We start from the raw sequence: 25716 nt of genomic DNA on the forward strand, positions 1-25716 counted from the left end.
TAGTTTTCCTTGTACAGATCTTTCACCTCCTTGGTTAAATAGATTCCTAGGTATTTTTTTTTTTTTGTAGCTATTATAAATGTGATTGCCTTCTTGATTTGGCTCTCAGCTAGATTGTTATTGGTGTATAGAAATACCACTGATTTTTGTACATTGATTTTGTATCCTGAAACTTTACTGAATTCATTTATCAAATCATGGAGTCTTTAGGGTTTTCTAGATAAAAGATCATATCATCAGCGATCAGGGATAATTTAACTGCCTGTTTTCCAATTTGAATGTTTTTTTATTTCTTTGTCTTGCCTGATTGCTCTGGCTAGGACTTGTAGTACTATGTTGAATAGGAGTGCTGAAAGTGGGCATCCTTAGGGAATGCTTTCAACTTTTCCCCTTTTGGTATGATGTTGGCAGTGGATTTGTCAGAGATGGTCTTTATGATTTTGAGATATGTTCCTTCCATGCCTAGTTTTTTGAAGGTTTGTATCATAAAGTGATGCTGAATTTTATCGAATGCTTTTTCTGTGTCTATTGAGACAATCATATGTTTTTTTCCCTTAATTCTGTTTATGTGATATATATTACAATTATTGATTAGCATATGTTGAACCATACTTGTATCCCTAATATAAATCCCACTTGATCATTGGGTATTATCTTTTTGATGTACTGTTGGTAATATTTTGTTGGACTTTTGTTTCTATGTTCATCAGGGATATTGGTTTGTACTTTTCTTTTTTTGTTGTGTCGTTGTTTGGTTTTGGTGTCAGGGTGATACTGGCCTCATATAATCAGTTAGGAAGAATTCTTTCCTCCTTGCTTTTTTTGCAATAGTTTCAGGAGGATTGGTATTAGTTCTCTGTATGTTTGGTAGAATTATTGACTTTTTAAATATGTTTTTAATTCAAAAATAACTGAATTTAATATTTTATATTTTCTTTAAAGGAAAAGAAAACCACTTATTTTTCTTGGGTATCAGTGATTTCTCCCCTGATCTAAGCAATAACTTTATAGCTCATCTTGTGGGTCACCTGCAGTTTCAGTAAACCTTAGACCTTAACTGAGTTCAAAACAAATCAGAAAACTATGTTATTTATTTATTTAATCACTAGCTCTTCACTTTTATTAGTAACCAAGAGATTCTGGTGGTCTGCAGCAAACAGTATAAGGAGCAGCTCTTTACAGTAAAAGCCATCAAGCATCAGTATACTTAGAAGCTTTATTGCAAACAGAGAAAGACTTGCAAGCAGCCCCTCTGCCAGTAAATTTTAAAATCTCCTTCATTTGGAAGAAATGATTGGCACACATTTGTTCCTTCAACTACAACTCCGTGGCACATTCTCGTGCCAGTCTCTTCTTCCCTAACACCTTTGCCTCTACTATTTTACATTCTTTTTACCTTTCTGACCTTTAGCAAATATTTTTAGTGGCCTCTGAATGTGTAGGTTCCTCATCTGTAAAATGAAGATGACTGTCAGGACCAATTAGACAATACATAAAATGCTTATCATTGTGTCTGGCACATAGTAAGAGCTCAGTAAATGTTAGTTATTACTTTAAGAATTATTTTAACACTTTTTATAAGATGGTGTCTTCATATATTTTTAGCTTAACTTTCTCAACTCCTTAGACTCAATTTGCAAAAATCCTCACAAAGTTTCCTTTCCTTAATTTACTTCTCCTTAGATCACTCATGCTGAAGATGCTCCCTCCTATTTTAACACATGATCTGAGATTATTTCCTGGGCTTTTTGGCCATTTTGAATAGGTTACTTAGGTATACAATATGGTGTATGTTACTTTGATGGTTAAAGAAGACACTATCTGAGGCTAACAGAGCTATGGAATTGGAGAGATTAATTATTTTTTATCAAATATTATGCATATGTATGTGTGTATAACATTTCAAATTTTAGTTTTCTTTGACTGCTGGCCTTATATCCTTAATGTAGATTATTACATTTTTTCCTCCTCTGTTAGCTTGCTGGTTAGATATTCTTTTGATATTTTTTAATGGGCATCCTAGATATTACAACATGTATTCTTAGCATTATAATCTACCATAAATTGGTATGTTTACCCCTTCCTGACAATGTAAGACTATCATTAATGACATTTAGCCCTTTTATTGTATTATTGTTATATATTATTATTTTTATTGTTTTAAGCTCTCAATATTCATTTATATTTTCTCATATTAGTTACCTTTTCTGGTGTTCTTCCTTTTTTCTTGCATTTTCAAAGTGTCAGAGGAACTAGGTTTTTTTCCTTAAAGAATTCTCTTTCCTATTTTCTTTAGCCGTAGGTATACTGGTGACAAATTCTCAGTTTTTGTGCATCTGAAATCTTTTTATTTGCCTTCATTTAAAAAAAGATATTTTTACTAGGTATTGAATTCTAGATTGACATTGTTTTCTGTATTTTCTATCCTTTTTCATCTCTGTGCTTTAATCTGGGTAATTTATACTGATCTGAATTCTATATCAATAATTGTGCAGATGTATCTAATTTGCTATTAAATTCATCTATTGTTATTTCTGCTCTAGAATTCTATATGACTTCTTAATATATTTCGTGTCCTTACTGAAATTCTCTCTTTTCCTGTAGTTTTTTGAATATACTAATCATAGTTATTTTAAAGCCTTTGGGGTTTTATTTCTATTGTCTGTTTTTTTCCCTCTGTTTTTCAGTCACTTGGCCATGATTATGTTTAGCGTGCCTTGTAATTTTTGATTAGATACTGGACATTTTATATTTAAAGATTTGGACACTTTAATCTTCCTCCAAAGAGGGTTAAATTTTCTAAGAGCAAGCAGACAAAATATAAGCAGATCACTTCAATTCTGTAGAGAAATGGTTTTATGCTTTATTAGGGCTGATTCATATCTATTTTATTTTTGTCCCTACTGCTGGGATGTGGCCCTTCTGGGTGTCAAGTGGAAGCCTGGGGTATATTCCAAATGCCTTACACTAACTGGGCGGATCTTAAATTCCAATTTCTGTCTCTCAGCATTGTTTGGCTACTAAAATCTCTCTTTAGCTTTTTAACTTCCCACCTGCGACTCTGCTGAGTTTCTTAAATTTCATCCTGTGTACATGCAGCTTAGGAACTGGCAGATGCCTTGAGGGGAGTTTACTTATAGATTTTTTGAATCGCCTTCATGAAGTTCCTCCTTTATCCACGATTCTATCCCCCAATTCCCAGGTGCTTTGACGTCCCTGTACTTTGAGCTCTATCTCCTCAGGCCAATGAGCTTCTGCTTTCTGATCATACTCTATTCTCCCACATTGCAAATAGCAAATAATCTCAGGGAAAAACTGGAGTGAATATAGAGCTTGCCCTGGTTTAATTCCCTTCTCTCAGGGATGATAACCCTTCAAGTCCTGCCTGCAGTGTTTCTTTCTATTACCTTTAAGCAGCCGTTTTATGTCTTTCATCCAGCCTTTATGGTTGCTTTTAGCAGGAGAATTAATACAAACTACTTCATCAAGGCTGTAAATAGAAATCTCCATAATATAGTTTACACAGTTCTTTTGTACAAGCACTATATAAATGTAAGGATTAACCTAAAAGTGCTTCCTATTACTGCTGATAGCCCTAGAAGAAGTCATCAGTTGTTTCGTGTATCTCAGCCAGTCAGTTAAGGAAAAAAATCACAGGGAAAATTAACAGAAATAAAAATTTCTTTTTCTCTACTTCCTCAACACTGTTTTTCTTAAATCATAGAACAAAATGCCCTTCTCTTTTTTTCTTTTCTGTTTTATGTAAGACATTTTGTTAGATTTTCTTATTGTTCATCCTAATTGAAAACAGTCCTACAGTCAGTTAGATTTTCCCATTTCTTCTCTATATCTCCTTTGGTTGATAAATAGGAATGTGTTTTTGTTGTTGTTGTTGTTGTTGTTTTTTAATTAGGAACGTAGGGTGGCAGCTCTCCAAGAACTTGTTCGACTCCTGAGACCTGGTGGGAAGGCACTCATTTACGTCTGGGCAATGGAACAAGAATATAATAAGCAGAAGTCCAAATATCTTAGAGGAAACAGAATTAGCCATGGAAAGAAAGAGGAGATAAACAGTGATGCCTCAGTACAAGGGTTGCGTGTGGAGCAAATGCCTGACATGGGCAATCAAGACTCAGCATCTTCTGTCCCCTCCATTAATGACTTTCAGGAGGGAGGATGTGATTCAAGGAAAGTTACAAATTCCAAGCTGCCTATTCATACTAACAGGACTTCTTTTCATTCTCAAGATGTACTGGTTCCCTGGCACCTTAGGGGAAACCCTGATAAAGACAAACCTGTTGAACCGTTTGGTCCAGCAGGATCCCATGAGCCAAGCCCAGTGTTTCATCGTTACTACCATGTGTTCCGCGAGGGAGAACTGGAAGCTGCCTGCCAGACTTTGAGTAATGTCAGCATCCTGCAAAGCTACTATGACCAGGGAAACTGGTGTGTGATTCTTCAAAAGATCTGATTGTTTACATGAACGTATCACATATAAAGAAGAAATGCTCAGCTTTTTTTTTTAAAGGGAGACAAAATTATCCTTGTAATTAAAGAGAAAACTTGTGGGAAAGAACCAAAGGAGAACTCCTGAGAAAAATTTGGAAGTAGAGATTTGTTAGGAAACATTCGATCTGCTGCTGTCAACTGACCTCAGAGTGTTGGCTCCTCCTACATTCCTACTAGGGATGGTTTCTTTTTCTTTTTTAAAAAATTTTCTTAGAGACAGAGTCTCGCTATGTTGGCCAGGCTATTCTTAAACTCCTGGCCTCAAGTGATCCTTAGGGATGTTTTCTAAAAGTGATTGAAGTAGTTTGTGCGATGTTTGTGATACTTGGATTAGAGTACTACATTTTGAAGATAACTTTTTGTTATAAAATGTTACTAAATGTAATAAATTATGCAGGCTTTTAGTGAAGTAATTATACAACAGTTTAATAAAGAAAATATCCTGGTAAATATAAAATTGTCTGAAGTTTTATCTATGACTGTTAGCTCTATAAAATCACAGATAACAACTCTATTGCCATACCTGACGAGCACAGGGCTTGACAAATAATGGGTGCTCGTAAAATTTTAGTCATGCAGATAATACACATAAGTTAGTAGGAGCTTCATTCAATAAATACTTTTTGAACCACTACCATATACCAGTTATTATTTTAAGTCCCAGGAGTGGAGCAGTGAACAAGAAAGAACAAAGCCCTTGCCTTCACGTAGCTTAAATTCTATTAATAGAAGGGGAGACAGACAAATAAATAAGTAAATGCATATTATGTGCCAGCTAGTGATAAATGTCATGAAAAAAATAAAACAGGAGGGAAGATTTTAGCTGGGAGCAAAAGATTATTTTTAAATGGCTGAAATAATTACTAGTTCTAACTGTAATTTATTACCAAGAATTAATTGGTATTCCTAATTTGTTGAGGTACTAAAGAACCTAAATATACTCCTTTAACTCTTTTATTTAAATAGCAAAAGTTAGAATGCAGTCAAGCAGACTCAACTCCAGATTTGTTCTTTTTGCTTAAGATTGCTTTGGCTATTTGGGCTCTTTTCTGATTTTAAACAAAGCATAGAATTAATTTTTCTAGATCTGTGAAGTATGATGTTGGTAATTTGATGGGAATTGCATTGAATCTGTAAATCACTGGGAGCTGTTCCACCAGTCTGGGGACTGCTGATTCCCAGTGGTGCAGGCAGGGTTGGTCTCAGTGGCCCAGGGTCTGTGTAGGCAGACCGGAGCTGCTGGTCAGCCGAGGTTCTCCCTCCACACCTACTGCCCACTGAGGCGTTCGCTCCAGGATTCTCAAGTGGTGCCTTGGCATCTGGGGCTCCTCCTCTGTTCAGCTCCCACGCCGGGTAGGAGGCATGCTCAGCCCCTAGTCACAGGGCTCCAACCGGGGAGCGTCTCTTCCCTCCCCAGCCTGGTGGGGGTGATGCTAAGGTTACTGCTAGAAGGCTGAGTCCCAAGCAGACCTGGCTCTGTGCACCAGAGTGATCAGGATGATGTCAGGTGCAGAAACCTCGGATTGGCAGGTGCCAGATCTCTGCTGCACTGGCCCTCTGGTGGAATGTCTGCACAGACTCTGAGCAGCTCTCTGATCAGCCCAGAGATCTGCAGTGGAAGAGAGAGACTCCTCCCAGGTTGAGCTGTCAATAACTTCTGTTTCTTTCTTTAAAAGGAGTGTCCCCTTGGGTTGGTTGCCTCTATCTTGCTGCCTCCACCTCTTCCCAGCAGTGTGAATTGTATTGGGACCCCCAGCTTAATCTCCGAGATGGTGGGTGATGCTTGTAAGAATAAGCCATGCCCTGTTTGACTGAGTTGGTAGATGGTGTAATGAACTATACGGTTGTTCTCCCTGTCAGTGGCTGATGCTTGCAGGAAAGAGGCAACTGTAGAGATGTTCTTTTGTGTCTGTAATGAGCTCTAGTGTCTGAGTAGGAGCACTTGAATGCTCCAGGCTTTGAGAGGGGGTCTGTAGCTCCCAGGGGATTGCTTGTTCACCACAGCAGAGGTGGAAGAGGGAGGCTGGGCATGGCTAGATTCGGGAAGCCTGGAAGGCTTTGCAAAGCCTCGGCAGGGCTCCAAGCGAAAGCTGCTGGGAAGGAGGGTCAAGGCAGGCTCTCCCAACGAGAACAGCTGCTTGTGAGGAATGGGTGGCAATTCCAATAACCTGACTGGCTGTCGGAAGTGAGCTCCGCCCCTCCTGTGTTACCCTTGCTCTCTGGTGTCGGGTTGCAAACAGTGCCTCAAAACACTGCACTCACTGGCTCTGGTGCTGTGGGCTGGGCTGTTCTCCTCTGGAGAACCCACCGTAATTTGACAGCTTGGCTTTCCTTTGTGGGGGGGCTGGGTGCTCCCCCAGATCACCGCATTTCAGACCCCCACAGTATTCTCCCATCAGTTCTGCCCACGTGGGCTCCCTTGCCTCCTGTGTCTAGCTCCCAGATCTCCCCCTGTGTCCCCTAGCAACCCACTCGAGTCCTGGGGCACTGGATCTGGCCTGCATATCTGACCTGCTGGCATTCGTCCCCGGGAAATGTCACCAGGCAGGGAGCTCCCAGATCAGGCACTCTGGGTCCACTGCAGGTCCTCAAGGGGAAAGGTGTGGGCGCCACTCTCTGTGGAAATCTCAGACTGGAGGACGCGCCACCTGGGGAGAGGCGGCCACTTGCCAAGTTCTTGGCTCAAACTGTTCTCCCGGTTGCCGTGGGCAGGGGATGATGACAGTCTGGTTGGAAGAAAGCCGGCTCTCTGGCCTCATGGTCACTCTCCTTGGAGGGAACCCCACATGGAATGTCCAAGCTCTGGGATCATGCACATTCTCTCTCACGGTTTTGTGGTTGCCTTGGTGCTTGGGCTCGTGGGGGTGGAAAAGCTTCGGAATAACTTGGTAGCCTGCTGATCACCAACCGAGTGTGGGAAGAAGAAAGGGATCCCCCCTTACCGCTTCACTGGGCTCCCGGCCTCTCTGGGTTTGATCCTCGCCAGTATCTTTTTTTCCTTTTTCCTCTTTTTTCTCTGCTCTGCAATTTTCCTCCATTAGGTCCCTGGAAGGCTCTGGTACTTATTCCTTTGACCTACACCTGAGCTGTGTCCTTTCTCCCCAATCCTTTATCTGAAACCCTTTCTTCCCTCCAGGATGGTCCAGTAAGTGATATCTCTAGTTAGCCATCTTGCCTCTCCCTCCAATTCAGTTTCTTGGAAATTTTAATAGTCTATAGAAATTAAAATAAATATATAAAAGCGAGGATATAGCAGACTTGTACAGTGCAACCAACCAACTTAACTTTATTGACATTTATAGAACATTTCAGCCAACAACAGCAGAATACACATTCTTATAAGTGCACAAAGAACATTTACTGAGACATACCATATTCTGGGTCATAAAACAAGACTCAAATTTAAAAGGATTCAAATCATACAAAATATGTTCTCTGACCACAATGGAATTAAATTAGAAATTAATAACAAAAAGATCTCTGGAAACATCCTCAAATATTTTGAATCTAAATAACCCATGGATTAAGGAATAACTCAAAAGAGAAATTAGAAAGTATTTTGAACAGGATGAGAATGAAAGCAGAACATATCAAAATGTTCAGGATGCTGCTCGTGCAGAAAAGAGTAACCATAGCAGGCCTGCGGCTGCTATCCTCAGACAGGCCTGCTAGCAAGGTTGGCCTTTGGCTGGCATCCGAGAACTTGGATTTCAAGAGAGCTCCCACCAACCTCACTGACCAGAGTGGCTCACTGTACCTAAACTGCTTGTGCAAACAGTGTGGTTTATGCTGAACACCTGATTTCCTTCTGGAAATCTGGAATTTGGGTATGTTACCAGGCAGAGGGTGTGACATGGCCAATTCCCAATAAAAACTCTGGGTACTGAGTCTCTAGCTTCTGTGATTGGCAACATTTTACACTTTTGTTATAACTTCTTACTGGGCTTATTAAGTTTGTCATGTATGACTCCACTGGGAGACGACTCTTGGAAGTTTGCGCCTTGTTTCCTCCAGACATTGTCCTATGTCCCTTTGCTATCCTTTCACTGCAATAAATCATAGCCAGGAATATGTGCTGAGTCCTGTGGGTCCTTGTAGTGAATAATTGAACCTAAGAGTGCTCTCGGAGACTTCCAACACACTGCCCAGGTAGTATATAGGGGGAAATTTATATTAATAGCACTAAATGCCTATTTTAGAAAAGGAAAGTTTCCAAATCAAGCACCTCAACTTCTTTCTAAAGGAACTAGAAAAAGAAAAGCAAGTGAAATGTATACTAAGCAAAGAAAGGAAACAAAGATAAGAACAGAAATCAATGAAATAGAAAACAGAGAAACAATAATCACTGAAACCGAAAACAAGCTCTTGGAGAAGACTAATGAAATTGATAAACTTCTAGCTACACTGAGTTGACCAGGGAGAGAATCTTATAATTTTTATAATTGCTAAATTCAATCAATAAAACATAATTAAGATAGATTCACATGTACTCACTTTTCAAAACTATCACTTCGTTGAAAAAGGTTTATTATTCAACTAACAATTTTTTTCAAAAATTTTTACAGTAGGATTACTACAAATGACAACTCAATTTAAGTACACAAGTCTTCTATAATATACTTTATTAAGGAAAATAAGACACTGTTTATATATTAAAGAAATATGATTGTTTAAATATTTCAGAAATATCTTAGTTGGTTCCTAAATATAAGTTTGAATATTGTGATTGAGATTTTGAGATTCTAGGTAAAGCAGGTAAGTCATGTTGACTGACCATAAGGATAAAAATTCTTAAAATGTGTTATTTATTCTTTTTGTTAATTTGAATATTTCTCTATTCCCTGACATTTTTAAAAAGAAAATTAAGAGAAACACTTTCGTCACGTCATTCCCTTCATTGCTTTTCTGCTTTGGAATAGCAACCTCAGCTGTCAGCCAAGAGTTTACTAAGCAGTAAGTCCGTCAGTCTTGCCAGGATATTAAAGCAACTTACTGAATGTTTTCCACTCACGGAAGTGGGCAGAGAACATGTTACTTCTCTCTCCACTGCCCATTTCCAGTTGCTTCTTGTGCTGCCCACCTACACCTGGACGTAGTTTGTCTTGCCTTGAAGCTGAACGAATCTCTAAGGTCAACTCTTGCCAGGTTTCTCCTGAAGAGTGTTCTTTAGTAAAAGTCTTGTGTTAATTGTCATAAGGGAAGAGACAATATAAGATACAACTTCCAATTAACTTTTGTCAGTTACAACTCTATGATTCTTAAGAATTATCATTCTTATAATTGAGTAATATTCCATTGTATACATATACCAAATCTTAATAATCCACTCATGAATTGACAGGCACTTGGGTTGTTTCCACATCCTTGCAATAGTGAATTGTGCTGCCATAAACATTCGGGTGCAGATGTCTTTATTATAGAATGTCTTTTGCTCTTTTGGGTATATGCCTTAATGCTATTGCTGGATCAAATGGTATTTCTATTTTTAGCTCTTTGAGGTCTCTCCAAATTCTTTTCCAGGCTCAATTATAAGAAATGACCGTGATCTAACACCTCTTATATTTTCCTGGATAGAGCTTGAGCCCATTATCCAAAGTGAGGTATCACAAGATTGGAAGAATGGAATCCACATGTACTCGCCATCAAATTGGCACTGACTGATCAACACTATGGTGCTTACACAGGAGTAATATTCTCCAGGGATTAGGGGGTTGGGGGGGGTAAACTCACAACTAATGGACACGGTGAGCATTGTAGAGGGGAAGGGTATGCCTCTAATTCTCGCTTGGGTGAGGAAAAGACATAAAATGTAACCAAAATGTTTGTACCCTCATAGTACCCTGAAAGAAAAAAAAAAAGAATTATCATTCTTTAGTTAATGAGAGAAAGAGGCTCAAGTTTTAGTAGAGGCTGTCGAGAGACCATGATAAAGTGTGTCTCATCATTCTTCACTCCTCCCTCTTCTGTCTGTTAGATTTGAGTGAAAATATCTGGGGCTGGGAATAGGGATTATTTGATTAGAAATATTGGCTCCCCATGTGTGACTTTAAAACCTTATTTATAGTATGAAAGGTAATCTGTTCAAATCAGCACCAGATAGGATAAGACAAAAATCTAAGAAATAATGATGGATCTATGATGACTTGAATCATGTTTTATATGCTTTAAGAATTACAACTGAATCTTTGAAAATTTAGTCATATTTGTCAGAGTATGATGGCAACTGTGTACCTGCTTTACTTTTTTTAGCATCTGCCACTCTCATCTGGTGTACTTCTGACCTGAGGCAAATTGGTCTAGTGATTTTAGAAAAAATAAAGCATTTTGAAGTCAGACATGGATTTGAAACAACTCTATCTATGGGACTTTGGAGAAATATGTATCTGTAATGAGAGGATAGTAATACTTACCTTGCAAGTTTGTTAGGTGGATTGTGTGAAATAGCATGTAAAGTATCCAGCACTGCATTTGTTATGTAACAGATGGTCAGTAAATGCCAGCTTGCTTCTTCCTCTGCCCTAATTGCATACCTGAGAGCAATCTGGTCTTTACTGTTTCTAATTGTTGTGCCTGTAGTCAATTTGACATTGACATTCATTAAGTTCATTCATACAATTCATTCAACATATATTTACTGATTGCCTACCACATGCCAGGCACTATTCTAAATATGGATACATAAGTGAACACACAAAAAGATCCTACTCCTATGGAGCTTACATTCTAATTGGAGGGAATGATACAAAAGCATGTGGAGGAATAGACAATAAACAAGAAGCATAATAAATAAGTAAATGTGTTGTAAGGTGATACATTTTTTTTCTCCATCAGGAAAAGGAGTAGAATGGCAGATGAGTTCCAATTTTTAAAAGGTGGTCAGAAGTTGGGGTGGTGTGCACCAGTAGTCCCAGATACTTGGGAAGCTGAGGCAAGAGGATCCCTTGAGCTCAGGAGTTTGAGAACAGACTGGGCAACATAGTAACACCCCATGTCTAGGGGAAATAAAAGGTGGTCAGGATGGTTCTTTGTGAGAAGATGACATTTGAGTGAAGACTTAAAGAAGGTGGTGAAGTTAATTATGTACTTACCTGAACAAAGAACATTCCAGAAAGTGCAAAGGCCTAAGGTGAAAAAGGCCTATGATGGAAAACCACAAAGAGGCCATTGTGGATGGAGCAGAGTGAGTGAGAATAGTTGGAGATAAAGCAAGGAGTTATTTGGGAGGTGAGGAAGACCATGTAGGACATGCCAAAAAGCCTTTGGTTTTTACCTGGAGACGGGTGAGCTATTTGAAGGGTTTTGAGTGGACAAGTGTCCCATTTTAAACGGATTCTCTGGCTGCTATGTGGAGATTAGACAGAGGATGAGGGTGGCATCAAGGGGGCCAGTTAGGAGGCTTTTGGCATAAACCAGATGAGAGATGATAATTGGCTTGCAACAGTGTGGCAGTAGTGGAGGTGGTGAGAAAGAGTAGGCTTTTGAATACGAAATTGGAGAGTAGAACCTCAGGATTTCTGATGCGTTGGCTATGGAGTGTGGGAGAATAGAAGAACTCAATGATGTCCCCACACTCATGAGTGTGGAGCTTCTTTGCGGTTCTTAGGCTCTGTCCTGTGGAGCTGCCATCCTTTAGTTCAAATTCAATTTTGGTTTGTCCTTTTCTTCTCTGCCTTCAGGCATGGGTCTACTATGGTGCTGCCCTGAGCAACTGTTCTATTAATACAACTGCAAACAAACCCAGCAGTTACTCTGAGCTCAGCTATTCCATGCGCTGCTGAGCAGCTAGCGAGCAGTGTGCGAAAATAGAAATAAACAGAATGCAGTGCAATGATTGTGATCATAAATTCCTTTAGGGACCATTAGACCGAGACAAACACACACATTCAGGGATTCCAAATCATTGTAAGGAATGGAAAGGCAAATGATTCATGGCACTTTATTTTTAGTAAATCATGAAAAAGAAAATGCTTCCCCAGGAAGAGCCAGGCATGCATGAGCATAACCCTGAAAGGCCCTTTGCAGAAGCAAGAGGGAATAAATGGGGATGAGAAGAAGGCGTTTAAGAGCTTTATTGCTGCCTTACCTTCTGATGTGGCTCTATTTATAGGTCCCCCAAAAACCTAAAAAGTAAATGTGAAAGAAAAAAACTGCAAGATGTTCTACCAGAGTGCAAAGTCTTATTGTCTTCACTCTTGCAAAAACAATTGGAGTTTTGTATTGATTCATAAGAAATGGCCAATAAGCATCTAATACAATTTTTAAAATTGTCCACTCTGGCTTTTGTCATTTCCAGGAAAGAAAATAGGGCATTTAAAGAAATAAAACCTTTGCAATCTGTTTTAAAGGATCAACATTAAGAGTTAAGAGGGCTCCATCGAATTCAGGAAGGCTTTCTTAACCTGTGGTCCATGCATAGGTTTCAGAGGGTTTGTGAATGACCTGCAGTTATATACAAAACTTTGTGTGCAGGCGCATGTGTACACCTTCCTTGCTAGAGGGTCCATGTTTTTGTCCACTTTCCATAGAAAGTTAAAATCACAGACTGTAGTGTCCAGGAGTGAATTTCTTTTGCTGATACTCATGAGACTTTAAAGGCAGCCCCAAAATCTAAACACCAGAGGCGCTAATGGCCTGCAATGTAAAGGTGCCCCCTGGATTTGCACAGCATACAAAGCTTCCAAACGTGTGGTTGGCATGCACGTGTATGTGTGTGTGTGTGTGTGTATAGAGGTGGTGTCTCTGGATAATTATTACCTGAATCAGTCCTAACCCTGCCTTTTGAATTCTACGTGGAGGAGACTATAAGTGAACAGGAAAACAGGAAACGAGTATGTGGTATATTCCTTAAAGGTTTATTTGTGATTAACCTTTGGGCAGAGGGAGGAAAGGTGAGATAACTGTTAAACAGGATACTGGAGATTTTCCTACAGAAAACAACTCCATTTTTCCCCCTCTTAGACAATAAACAAAAGACACCATATTATTAAGTCTCCCTGCTAAATAGAGAGTAATTAATCCCCACACTTTCAGGCAGAACAGAAGAAACGATAAGCCAATAATTAATTTTAAAAAAAAATTTCACAGGTTGTCACTGGTTACTTGACTGTATAGTCATAAGACTGGTAGTGTAATATTATCTCTGATCAATTGTACTATCACCGTGTTTAGGGGAATGGAGTACTGATTAGTTCAGGCCTGGGCTTTGTGAACTTCTCTGCATCTAGCTCTATGGCCAGGGGATTGAGATACCTTGACTGGCTTCAGCCTGTCAGACCCCTCCCATGTATCTTTGGGTAGCATCTGTCTCACACAAACAATGGGATTGAGAATGGGGTGAAAGTTTCCCAAAATAAATTTGGGCATACTAGCCAGAATGGCAACAGATGTTAGGCTGCAACAGCAAGGATTTTACTATTGCTCTAAATTTCCTCTGAAGAGGATTCAAATGAACCTACACCACACAGGCTTGAAGCATTGGCACCATGCGGCTTTCTGGTAAAGCAGAAATGATATAGCAGCATCTTCTGTCCAGGACCATTATGGGAGTAACAGCAATGTCTGCAATGATAGGCAGAACAACAAGGGCTACTTTGGTTTCAGGTAGTAGCCAGAGAGACTTCAGTGCCACACAGAACAATGGTATAGGGTTGACAGTATGGTACCTCCAAGGGGATCTCAAATTTGCAAGGATACCCAAGCATCCTTGAAGAGCTTTGAAATGGAATTGCTGCCAACAAACTGGATCCCTAAGTGTAATGGGGATAATTGGATCCCAGGGTGGCAGGGGCTAATTTGTGGCACTTAATCACCAAAGGCAAGTGATTGTCCTAGTGGATAGTGGAGTCAAAGCAGAAATCAGAATAGTCTGACTCCCACAGACCCATAATGTTGGCTAGTTGATTATGGTGTCCCTAGAAGAGAATTAGATGAGAATATACTAAATTTTTACTTGATCTGTAGAAGCAGAAGAGTTCTAGGTCAAGTCTAACTTGAATCACCAAAACATAAGAGTCATGGTCCCTCAATCAATTCCCAGACTTCAGTTTACAGGCCCAGCACCCTTTAAGTGCAGGTGAGGTTCAGTCCTCTTGAGGAAGGACCCTATTCCACTGTCAGAAATTTATACTGTTAATCTTTCTCCAAGCCTTTCCCAAAGGGACCTATGACCTTTAACCAAGGTGACTGTGCATTGGAGAAAAGGAAATAACCAGATCTTCGGGGACTACTGGGCACTGGTGCCGAATTGACACAAAGTCTAGGAGACTCAAAATGTCACTGTGACCTTTTGGTTAGAGTAGGGGCTTATGGAGGTCAGGGTATCAATGGAGTTTTAGCTCAGGTCCTTCTCACAGTGGATCCCATGGGTTTCCAAAACCATATTGTGGTTATCTCCCCAGTTCCAGAATGAATAATAGGAATAGACATACTCAGCAACTGGCAGAATCCTTGCGTTGGCTCCCTGACCTGTTGTGTGGGCTGCTTTCATAGGAAAGGCCAAGTGAAGCCACTAGACCTGACTTCCTAAGGAAAACAGTAAGCCAAAAGCAGTAGCACACTCCTGGATGGATTGTAGAGATCAGCGCCACCTTTGAGGATACAGGAGTACATCTTCTTAAAGGATGCAGGTGTGGTGATTCCCAGCACGTCCCATTTCAGCTCATATTTTTGGCTGATACTGAAAACAGATGGATCTTGGAGAATGACAGTGGATCTTTGTATATTTAACCAGGTGGTGATTCCAACTGCAGCTGCCATTTCAGATGTGGTTTAATTGCTTGAGCAAATTAACACATCCCCTGTTACCTGGTATGCAGCTAAATTAACTATCAAAATACATTTCCAACTCATTTTGCTTTTTCTTTAGATCACTCTAACTAAATATTGTTTTATTTGAGTAGTTCAAAATGTTCACTTAGTTCTTTTAGTAACAAGGAACAAGGCAGGTTTTGGATTCTTGATCTGTACTTGAATACAAAGCGTAGCTCTTTAACAACACTAAAATTGTGATTTACTTAGCAACAAGAGCTCCTGAAGGACTCACCAAAGGCACATCCTCATAACTAGATATTCAAAGGTCTTCCCAGGCCTCTCCATCCCTCATTGAACACTCCCTTCCTTGAACTCCATGCCACATACAGTCTGTAGCTCAAAATTTAGGGCTGTGAATTGATTCTGTCTGGTGCTGTTCACCATCACTTCATGTATCTTAGGTTTACAAGTCCTGCTGACTCCTACTCCCAAATATTTCATGTATTGATTTCTCCCTTACCTTTCTAATTTTCTGCACTGCTGCCAAATGAGTTTTATAAAATCTGAAGGTTTCACTCCCTAAATGAACTCTGTCAGTGACTTCTAATTCTTAGCAATGAAGTCCAAAATCCTGTAAATAACCGAAAGTGCACATAACACTTTATAGCTATCCTCTGCTATGTCTCCAATATCAATTCTCTCTGCTTCCCACTTCACACTCAGGGCTCCATTCATCTCAAATTGTTTTCCCCTTCCCATGCATGCTGTACACATTCTCTGTATCATTTGCTGATTCTTGCATTTCCTGCTCCTGGCATGTCCTTTCCTGTTATTAATATTTTCCCCATACTCAAATCTTACCCACTATTTAAGACCCACAGGTGTTATCTCCTTCATAAAGCCTCTTCCCATTCCTTGTAGGTGGAAATGTTAATAATTTCTTTCTCTTCCTATTTCCAAAGAATTTTTTTAGAATGCTCTTCGTTATATCTGTTTACCTTATTATATTCATTTGTGCATATGAATTGTTTTCTTTATTTTAGAATGTAGGCTCCCTAAGAATAGGACCACTGTTGATACATAGTAGGGATCAATAGTTACATGTTGAAAGAATGTCATAATTAAATAGAGCTAAAATTTGGGGACATATTAATAAATTTAGTATCTATTATAATTCTTGTATCATGTTTAATCATCTCCCAAGAAACTCACAAGTGTGTAAAACACATCATAATCTGGTATGAGAGAGGTACAATAACAGGACAAGAACTATCTCATGTCACCTGGATTTTAGAGTTGTCACTCCATTGCTTGTATCATTCATTGGTTTGTTAAATATTCAGCAAATAATTACTGATAGCTCACTATGTGCCAGGCACTGTGCTGGTACTGGGTCATACATTGGTGAAGGAAACAAACCTGGCCCTTGCTTTCCTGAAGTTTAAAGTATTGTGAGAAGGACAAACAATAAACAAGTTAATATGCAAATATATAATTACAAGATAGGATAAGCACTCCAAAGAAATAAATTAGATTTTCTGATAGATAGAAAATAAAAGTTCCTGCAGAATGATGAGGCTACCAAAAAAGTGAATATATTTTTAATTTAAAAATTTTAATAAGTATTATATCACATGATTCAAACTTTTTAAAATACCAAAAGATGTTTATTAAGATGTTTATTGGCTTTGTCACTGAGTAGCTTTTTACTGAAAACCTTTTCATTATTTTTAAATTTTTGAACCATGTAAGTGAGTTATCTATTCAATATCTGTCACTTCTATCCCCAGTTTCTAACATTTTGCTGTCTCCAACTGCAGTGGGAAATGGCTTGCAGTGATCCCTGTCCTCTGATATTCATGTCCTTGTGTAATCCCTTTCTTTTGAATGCAGGCTGGATATAGAGACTTGCTTCTGACAAATACAATAGAGCAACAGTGATGGGACGTCATTTCCATGATTAGATCACAAAAGACTGGCTTCTATTCTGCTAGCTGACTCTATATTCCCTTCTTGGCTTTCATGCTTTGAGGATGCCAGCTGCCACGTGGGACAGACCATGCGGAATGGAGCTGAGGACAGACTCTGGCCAACAATCAGTGAGGCATTGAGGCCTGCAGTCCACCAACCCTTGAGGAACCGAATGCTGTCAGCAACCACTGAATGAGCTTGGAAGCAGAGTCTTCCCCAGTCGAGGTTTCAAATGAGACTGCAGATCTGGGGTTGATACCTTGATGGCAGCCTTGTGAGGGACAGTGAAGCAGAGAACCCAGTAAGCTGTGCCCAGATTCCTGACCTGCAGAAAGTGAGATAATAAATGTATATTGTTTTAAGCTGCTAAGTGTTGGGGTAATTTGTTATGCAGCAATAGATAACTAATACACTAATCTTGAGGTATTATAAAAACATGTATGTACATCTATAAATTTGTATATACATAAAGAAATTTGTGTATGCATCATGAATATATCTGTTGGAAAAACTCCAATATGTGGGATTGCTGGGTCAAAGGGAATGTGCATTTGTACATTTGTTTACTATTTTCATATTGCCTATCAAAGAATTTATACTGATTTACAATCCCACCAGCAATATATGAAAATACCTCCCCATCTGAATTTATTATTAAAATTTTGGATCTTTGCCAATTTGAAAGATGGAAAATCATACCTCATGGTATTTTCATTTGTATATCTCTTATGGGTGAGGTTGAGCATATTTTTAGTTATAATTCCTTTTCTGTGAACTGTTTGTCCACATATTTTGATCATTTTTCTGTTAATCTGTTAATTTTTTCCTCTACTGGTTTTTAGGGGATTAGCATTTTGTGAGATGAGATGCAAATATTTTTTTCCAGCTTCTTATTTTGTTTGTACTTTGCTTATGGTATAGTTAGCCACATATGGGACTTTGATGTCAATCTTTAATGGTTATGGATTTTGAATTAAATTTAGATCTTTCTCCCTCCAAGATATAATAATATGGAATTATCCTGTGTCTTCTCCCACACTCCTACCCCATACTTAAATGCCATTAATCGTTTGGCTTTATTTTTTATATTTAATTATTAATCCCTATGGAATTTATCTTAGTGCATAGTATAATGTAAAGATCAAATTCATTCATTTCTTCCAGAGACTACTTAGTTCACCCAATACCATTTGTTAAAAAGTCTAAATTTGTCTTACTGATTTAAGATGCCACATTTGCCACATATTAATCTTGGATATATTTCTGTTCTTTCTAATTTCTTTCATTATTTCTCTGTCTACTCATGTACCAGTTCCATAATGTTTTAATTGTTGAAGATTTATAATATTTGCCAAGCCTAGTCACACACACACCTACTCCCCAGTTGCTCTTGTTATTCAGTTTCCTGTATGTCCGTTTTGTTTTTTTTATGTGAATTTTTGAATCACCTTTTCTAATTTAAAAACCCTGCTGATATTTTTATTGGGATTATAGTACTTATGTATCAATTTAGGAAGAATTGATATTTTTATGATGTTGAGTCTTCTAACCCAAGAACATGGTATGTATTTTAACTAGCCATTTTTTGTGTATGTATGTATGTGCGTTTTAATCTTTTTTTAACCTTAACCCTAAACCTAATGATCTTTAATTAGCACATACGGATTTTGTACCTTCCAATTGTAATCTCCTTTGAGTTCTTTCGATTTCCACATATCTAGTCACATCATATGCAAATACGATAGTTTTAAATCCCCATTTACAATTTTTATGATTAACTTCTTTCTCTTGTCTATTTGTGTTAGCTAATACCTCCAGTCCAATGTTAAAAAATAGTGAGCACACTGATTATTTTTGTGTTATTCCTGACTTGAGTGGAAATTGTTGTGATTTCCATGAAGCATGCTGCTGGTTTTGAGGTTGAAATGACTGAAATTTTATTGTAATATCTAGTCTATTTCTATTTTATTGAGTTTTATTTAAAGAAGAATCTTGTTAAATTTTAAAAAATACTATTTGAGCACCCAAGGATATGAATGTGATTATATTAGCTTGTTATCTGTAATCTGATAAATTATATTAATAGGTGTTTTAATGTTGAATCATTTAAAGAGAATTTTTAGGTGAACCTCACCTGAAATTTTGTGCTTTTCTTTTAATGGGCTAATATTTTAATCAGGATTTTTGTACTGATATTCACAAATGAGAATTGTTTGTAGTTTTCTTTTATCTGCAGTCTTGGTTTGGTAACAATGTTATACTCTCTTCATAATATAATTTGGAAGTTTTCTCTCCACCCACCCATGTCCCTCCATCCCACTCCTTGAGAGCTCTAAGATAGCTGGCATTAGAATGATCTGTTTCTTAAATGGGATTGGTAGAATTCTTTCAAGAAGCAATTTATACCTGCTTTTAAAAAAAAATTTATTTGTTCAGCTAGGGGTTAGGTCTTTGATAAATTCTCTGTTTCTTCTCTGGACATATAATTAGATTTTCTGTCTAATATATCTGGGGCCAGTTACTATAGCTTGACTACTATCCCTTTTACCCAGATTTTTATAATTATTTGCACAGTTTAGCAAAGTGGTCTCCTATGGTTCTTTTTGCTTTTTTTTTTTTTCCTGTAATTACTTTTTTTTAATCATTTTTTATTTTGTGTTTCTGTACTTTCTCCCATTATCACTTGATCCCATTAGTAGTTTGTCTAACTTTTCCCCCAATGAATTAGCTATTAAATGTATTTCTTAATACTGTTTTTCTATTTTCTAACTCAATCTCTTCTTTTGCTTTCCTTTTTATACAAATGCTTAATTCATTTATTTTTCTTTTATATTGAAATGAATATACCATTTTCCTTGAAGCTTTCCTTTAAGTTTTGAAAGTGGAATGTTTTCTTCATCATGATTGATTTTTAAAAATCTGGCAACTTCCATTTGAGTTTTGTTTTTGATCAAAGAGTTACTTACATAAAAGAGTTTGAAATTTTCCAGTTATAGTGGAAACTTTTATTTTCTGATTTTGTAATGAGTTTCTAATCTTACTGCATTTGTGATCAGAGAATGTTGTTTGTGCTGTTTTTACTTTTTATAATTTACTGAGGCTTGGATTGTGGCATAATATATTTTTAGTTTTTGTGAATGTCTGAGTATTCGAAAAGAAGGTGTTTATTTTGCGGGTAGAAATCTAGAGATCAGACCTGCCTTATTATCTTACTTGTGAACTCTCTTTCGTTACTTTCCAAATTTGATTAAAGCCACCTCTAGCTTCTATATACCAAGATTACTAGGAAGTCTAGTATCATTAGACATGGCCTGTTTAAGAGTTGCCCTCTATATAAATCAGGATTCCAGCAAATAACACAGATGACACATTCAAATTAGGCAATAGGGGAAAGATTAATGAAGGGACTATTCCCTTCACAAAAGTGTGGACAAAGTTAAGGAAAATCAGAAGAAAGCAGATGCACCCCACAGCTAGTGACAGCAGGGATCCTTTATTCTCTCTAGATATGAAGCAATTAGTGCCAGTGGGAAGAGGACAGTTATTGCAACCACGAGAGGGTAGTTGTAGGAGAAGGCTATTTGCCACAGCCTTTGATAGAAAAACACAGACAACTAAACCTGCAGCCCTACAGGAATAAATACCACTATTTCCCTCTACTGCTGCCCCCAGTCTCTGTCTGTGTCTCTCACCAGCTGAACCCAAGAGGAAAGCAGGAAGCAAAGGAGCCCAGCTGATGTGGTCCATAAAGGTCAGCTTCCCGGGGAACAGGGTAGTGTGAGAAAGGTGGAGTGGATCTACCCAACTTAGCTGATGACTCCTCCCCTTTATCCCCAAAACCCAAAAGTTTATTGTTTTCCTACTTCTGTTTCCAAGAAGCTAAAAGGCATGGACACCATCCCGGGAACAGCGAAAATACTTTTCAGAGAGAAACACAGCACAAGGTGATTTACCAATAATCAATACCCTGTAGTTTTACGCGAGATATTAATGTTATTATTACTGACCAGACACTTCTGACCTTCCGTAGAAAACAGAGAATTCTGAGGGGTGGGAGGAGAAAAGACAGAAGTTCTTTGCCTCTAAAGTCAAGTGGTGATCAAGAGAACAGAGAACCTCTGCTCTATTTTAAAATTCAGTTCAAACTAGACACAGGGGCTTGTCCAATACAGTGTTCTGTCCTCTCTCTACATAATGCTACACAGGCGAGTTACGTTCTCTTAAGAAATGAAAAATCTATGTGCCTCCAGTTACAGAACAATCTTCTTTGTGTATGTATCCTGCTTGAGAAATGAATAGACCTGAACAGTCTTCTTGGACTATACAAAGTTCACTCATATAAGCCAGGATATATTTGACCTACAGAAGAAAGTTGCCAAATGGCAAATGGCAGTTTCTATTCTGGGTGGCACTAAAATGCTATCTTCTTCAGGATGTCAAGGTGGCCAAACTATATCTGATTTAAAATGTCTCATGGAAACAGGTGGTCCTTTCTAATCTGGGCAGATATTTTTTTCCGTGTGGCCTTATAACATTGCCTAGTCAACTGAACAAAATGTCAGCAAGGTCTCTTCTGAGGAAAATTTGGTTTGAAAATGCTGAGCCAAATGAGTTTCTCCAAAATCCTTCTGTGATGAGAAAAGCTGTAAGTGACCACGATGCTTCCCAGAGGAGAAATACAAAGCAAGCACACCTGTCACAGCGCAGAGGGAGGAGATTTACACCGACCCCTGAGCAGACATCTGGTCAGCCCAGTATTCACTCATCTGGAAAACTGGCAGATGCGGTTGTAAAGAAGCAACTTTCGCAATTACAGAGGACGTGCGCTTGGGCACAGGGCTGTGATCTGTAGTAGCCAAACAATGTTTTTCCCACTATTAATTCTTAATTATTGTTGAATTATCATTTTACATGGGTAAAATTGCCCTTTGGAGGTTTTCCTACGATGTCCATATGGTGTGTAATCACCTAGAGAAGTGTTTCTCAAAGTATGGCCCCTTATCGCCTGCAAGAGAATTACCTGGAAGTGCCTGAGGAAAATCCAGGCGTCTAGGCTTGTCCAGCTAGAGTAAACTAGAATCTTTAAGACTGGCACCCAGGTGCATGCATTTGGCAGGTTCCTTAGGTGATTTTGTATGTGCTCTAATGGTGGTGAAAGGGGTTTGTTTCTGCTTCTGTTTTAAATATTTCCAACAAGAAGACTACCTGGGGTCAGGAGACCCAGGCTTAGTTTGCAACTTTGTCATTTACCAACTGTGTGAGCTTGGAAAAGAAACTCACGTGCACTCTGTAAGTCGGAGTTTCCTCCTCCATAACTTGGGAATGATAAAGGCTCCATTATGCATCAAATAAAGATTAGAAGAGAGATTTATGGAAGAACTGTGAAAACTGTAAAGACCTAAATAAATGATAATTAATTGTTATAACAATAAGAAATTAGGTACATGGAAAAAATTGTTATAGGAATTTAAAAAAAGGCTGTGATAACATTTGGTTAGGGTAATCAGAGAAGACTTCATGGAAGCGGTGGCATTTTGGCTGGACTTTGAAGAATGGTTAAGAATTTTAATAGGTATAAATGGTGAAGGAATTACAAAGAGGTGAAAGCAGAGTCTGGCTTGACTTAGAGCAGTGTTTCTCTATCTTGCTGCAAATTAGGATGACCTGGGAGCCTTTCAAAAATACAAGGGTCTGTCACATGTATTGAAACATCATACTTTACCCTATAAATATGTATAATTATTGTGTGTCAAAAAATAAATAATTACAAAAACATGCAGAGGTCTGGGTCACACCCCATGCCAATTTAAAATAAAGCAGCAATTCAGAAAGCTTAAACTGGTAGTGGGATATAGAATGGATTGGCGTAGAAGGAGAAAAGGCAAAACAGAGTGCAAGGAGACCAGTAAGAAGGCCAGCAGAGTAGTCCATGAATGATGTGAAAGAAAAACGCATAAGCCTCTCTTAAAAAAAAATCAGAAAAATGAACTTCCTTAAGGAAGATGTATGGCTTCAAAGCACGGTAGTGCTTGACAACTAGATTGAAGGTTAAAGAAAGATGTCACCATGAATGTATTATTGGTTTCTTTAAACTATAATGGCTGGGCACAGTGGCTCACGCCTGTAATCCTAGCACTCTGGGAGGCCGAGGCAGGTGGATTGTTTGAGCTCAGGAGTTCGAGACCAGCCTGAGCAAGAGCGAGACCCCCGTCTCTACTAAAAATAGAAAGAAATTATCTGGCCAACTAAAATATATATATAGAAACAATTAGCCGGGCATGGTGGTGCATGCCTGTACTCCCAGCTACTTGGGAGGCTGAGGCAGGAGGATCGTTTAAGCCCAGGAGTTTGAGGTTGCTGTGAGCTAGGCTAACGCCACGGCACCCACTCTAGCCTGGGCAACAAAGGAGACTCTGTCTCAAAAAAACAAAACAAAACAAAACAAAAAACACTATAATAATTGATCTGTAACCTCCCAACTTAAAAAGAAAAGAAGATAATTCTTCTAATACTCAGAAATTTGATGGTTTACTGGATTTTTTTCTTCCTTCGTTCCTTCTTTTCTTCCAACAGGTTAAGGACCTCTAGTGCTTTTTTTTAAGTGTATAATTTGATGGCTTTTAGTATGTTTAAAAAAGTTGTATAACCATCACCATGATCTAATCTCAGAATATTTCCATCACTCAAAAAAGAAACCCCATACTCAGTAAGTCACTCCTTCCTCCTACGTCCTGGCAATGATTAATCTACTTTCTGTCTCTAAGGATTTGCCTATTCTGGACATTTCATATAAATGGAATCATATAATATATTGCCTTCTGTGTCTCTCTTCTTTCATTTAGCACAATGCTTCCAAGGTTCATCTATGTTGTAGTGTGTATCTGTACTTCATTTCTTTTTATGGCTAAATAATATCCACTGTATGGATGTACCACATTTTGTTTTTCCATTCATCAGTCAATAAACATGTGGGTTGTTTTACCTTTTGGCTATTACTAATAATGCTGCTATAAACATTCATATACAGCTTTTCATTTGAACACATTTGCAATTATTTTGAGCTTATACCTAGGAATAAAATTGCTGGGTCATAAGGTAAATTTATGTTTCACATTTTGAGGAATTGTCAAACCATTTTCCAATAATGTCACAACAATTTTCACTTAACTAGCTGTATATGAAGTTTCCAATTTCTTCATGTACCCTCCAACACTTATTCTTCTTCTTTTTGATTATAGCCATCCTAGTGGATATGAAGTGGTATCTCTTTCTGCCTTGGGTTTGCATTTTTCTGATGGCTAATGGTATTGAGCCTCTTTTCATGTGTTTATTGACCATTTGTATATCCTCTTTGAAGAAATATCTACTTAGATCTTTTGCTTATATTTTAAAATTGGGCTGTCATTTTAATTGTTGAGTTGTAAGAGTTCTTTATATATTCTGGATACAGAAACTTCTGAATAGACCAATTATGAGCAACAAAATTGGAGCAGCAATAAAAAAGTCTTCCAACCAAAAAAAGTGCCAGACCAGATGGTTTTGCAGCTGAATTTTATCAGACCTACAAAGAAGAATTGCTACCCATACTGAATAAATTATTTCATAACATTGAGAAGGAAGGAATCCTCCTAACTCATCCTGTGAAGCCAGTAGTATCACCTTGATACCAAAGCCAGGAAAGGACACAACAAAAAAAAATTGTAGACCAATATCTCTCATGAATATAGATGCAAGAATCATCAATAAAATTCTAGCAAAGCAAATTCAGCAGCACATCAAAAAAATAATCCACCACGACCAAGTGGGTTTCATCCCAGGGATGCAAGGATGGTTGAACATACATAAATCCATAAATGTGATTCACCACTTAAACAGAAGCAAACCCAAGATCATATGATCATCTCAATAGATGCAGAGAAAGCATTTGACAAAATTCAGCATCCTTTTATGATAAAAACTCTTAACAAAATAGACATAGATGGAATATACCTAAAAATTATAAAAGCTGTATATGATAAACCTACAGCCAACAACATACTGAATGGGTATGCATTAGTTGAAAGCATTCCCACTCAGAACTGGGACAAAACAAGGGTGGCCACTGTCACCACTTATATTCAACATAGTGCTGGAAGTCATAACCAGAGCAATCAGGCAAGACAAGGAAATAAAGTATCCAAATGGGGAAAGAGGAGGTCAAACTATTGCTCTTTGCTGATGATATGATCTTGTATCTAGAAAACCCCAAAGATTCCACCAAGAGATTCCTGGTATAGGAAAATTCAACGTTAGAGGAAAATGTACAATAAAGCAGGCTATCATGATCCTAGGAGTACTGCTCTGGAAATCTGATTTGTGGGATGAAAATTTTAAAAAGACATCATTATTCTATACCATGCCATGTTATATTTTTCATGTTCTCCCCTCCCCCCATCGCTGCTTTGGTAAATGCTATCTTTTACAATAAAACTTGTTCATGAAAGCAAG

General features: G+C 38.2%; 1 protein-coding gene across 2 annotated transcripts in view; it reads left to right on the forward strand.

The window, feature by feature from the left end:
- Positions 1 to 4715, forward strand: part of ALKBH8 (alkB homolog 8, tRNA methyltransferase) — a 50567-nt gene extending 45852 nt beyond the window's left edge. For both annotated transcript variants that reach the window (XM_069468980.1, XM_069468981.1), the window contains one exon: positions 3914 to 4715. In XM_069468980.1, coding sequence (XP_069325081.1) covers positions 3914 to 4471 — 558 coding nt within the window. In that variant the 3' untranslated portion in view covers positions 4472 to 4715. The remainder of the gene's footprint in view (positions 1 to 3913) is intronic.
- Positions 4716 to 25716: the final 21001 nt, after the last annotated feature.

This window comes from Eulemur rufifrons, chromosome 6, assembly GCF_041146395.1.
Source record: "Eulemur rufifrons isolate Redbay chromosome 6, OSU_ERuf_1, whole genome shotgun sequence".
In the NCBI taxonomy this organism is placed as follows: Eukaryota; Metazoa; Chordata; class Mammalia; order Primates; family Lemuridae; genus Eulemur; species Eulemur rufifrons.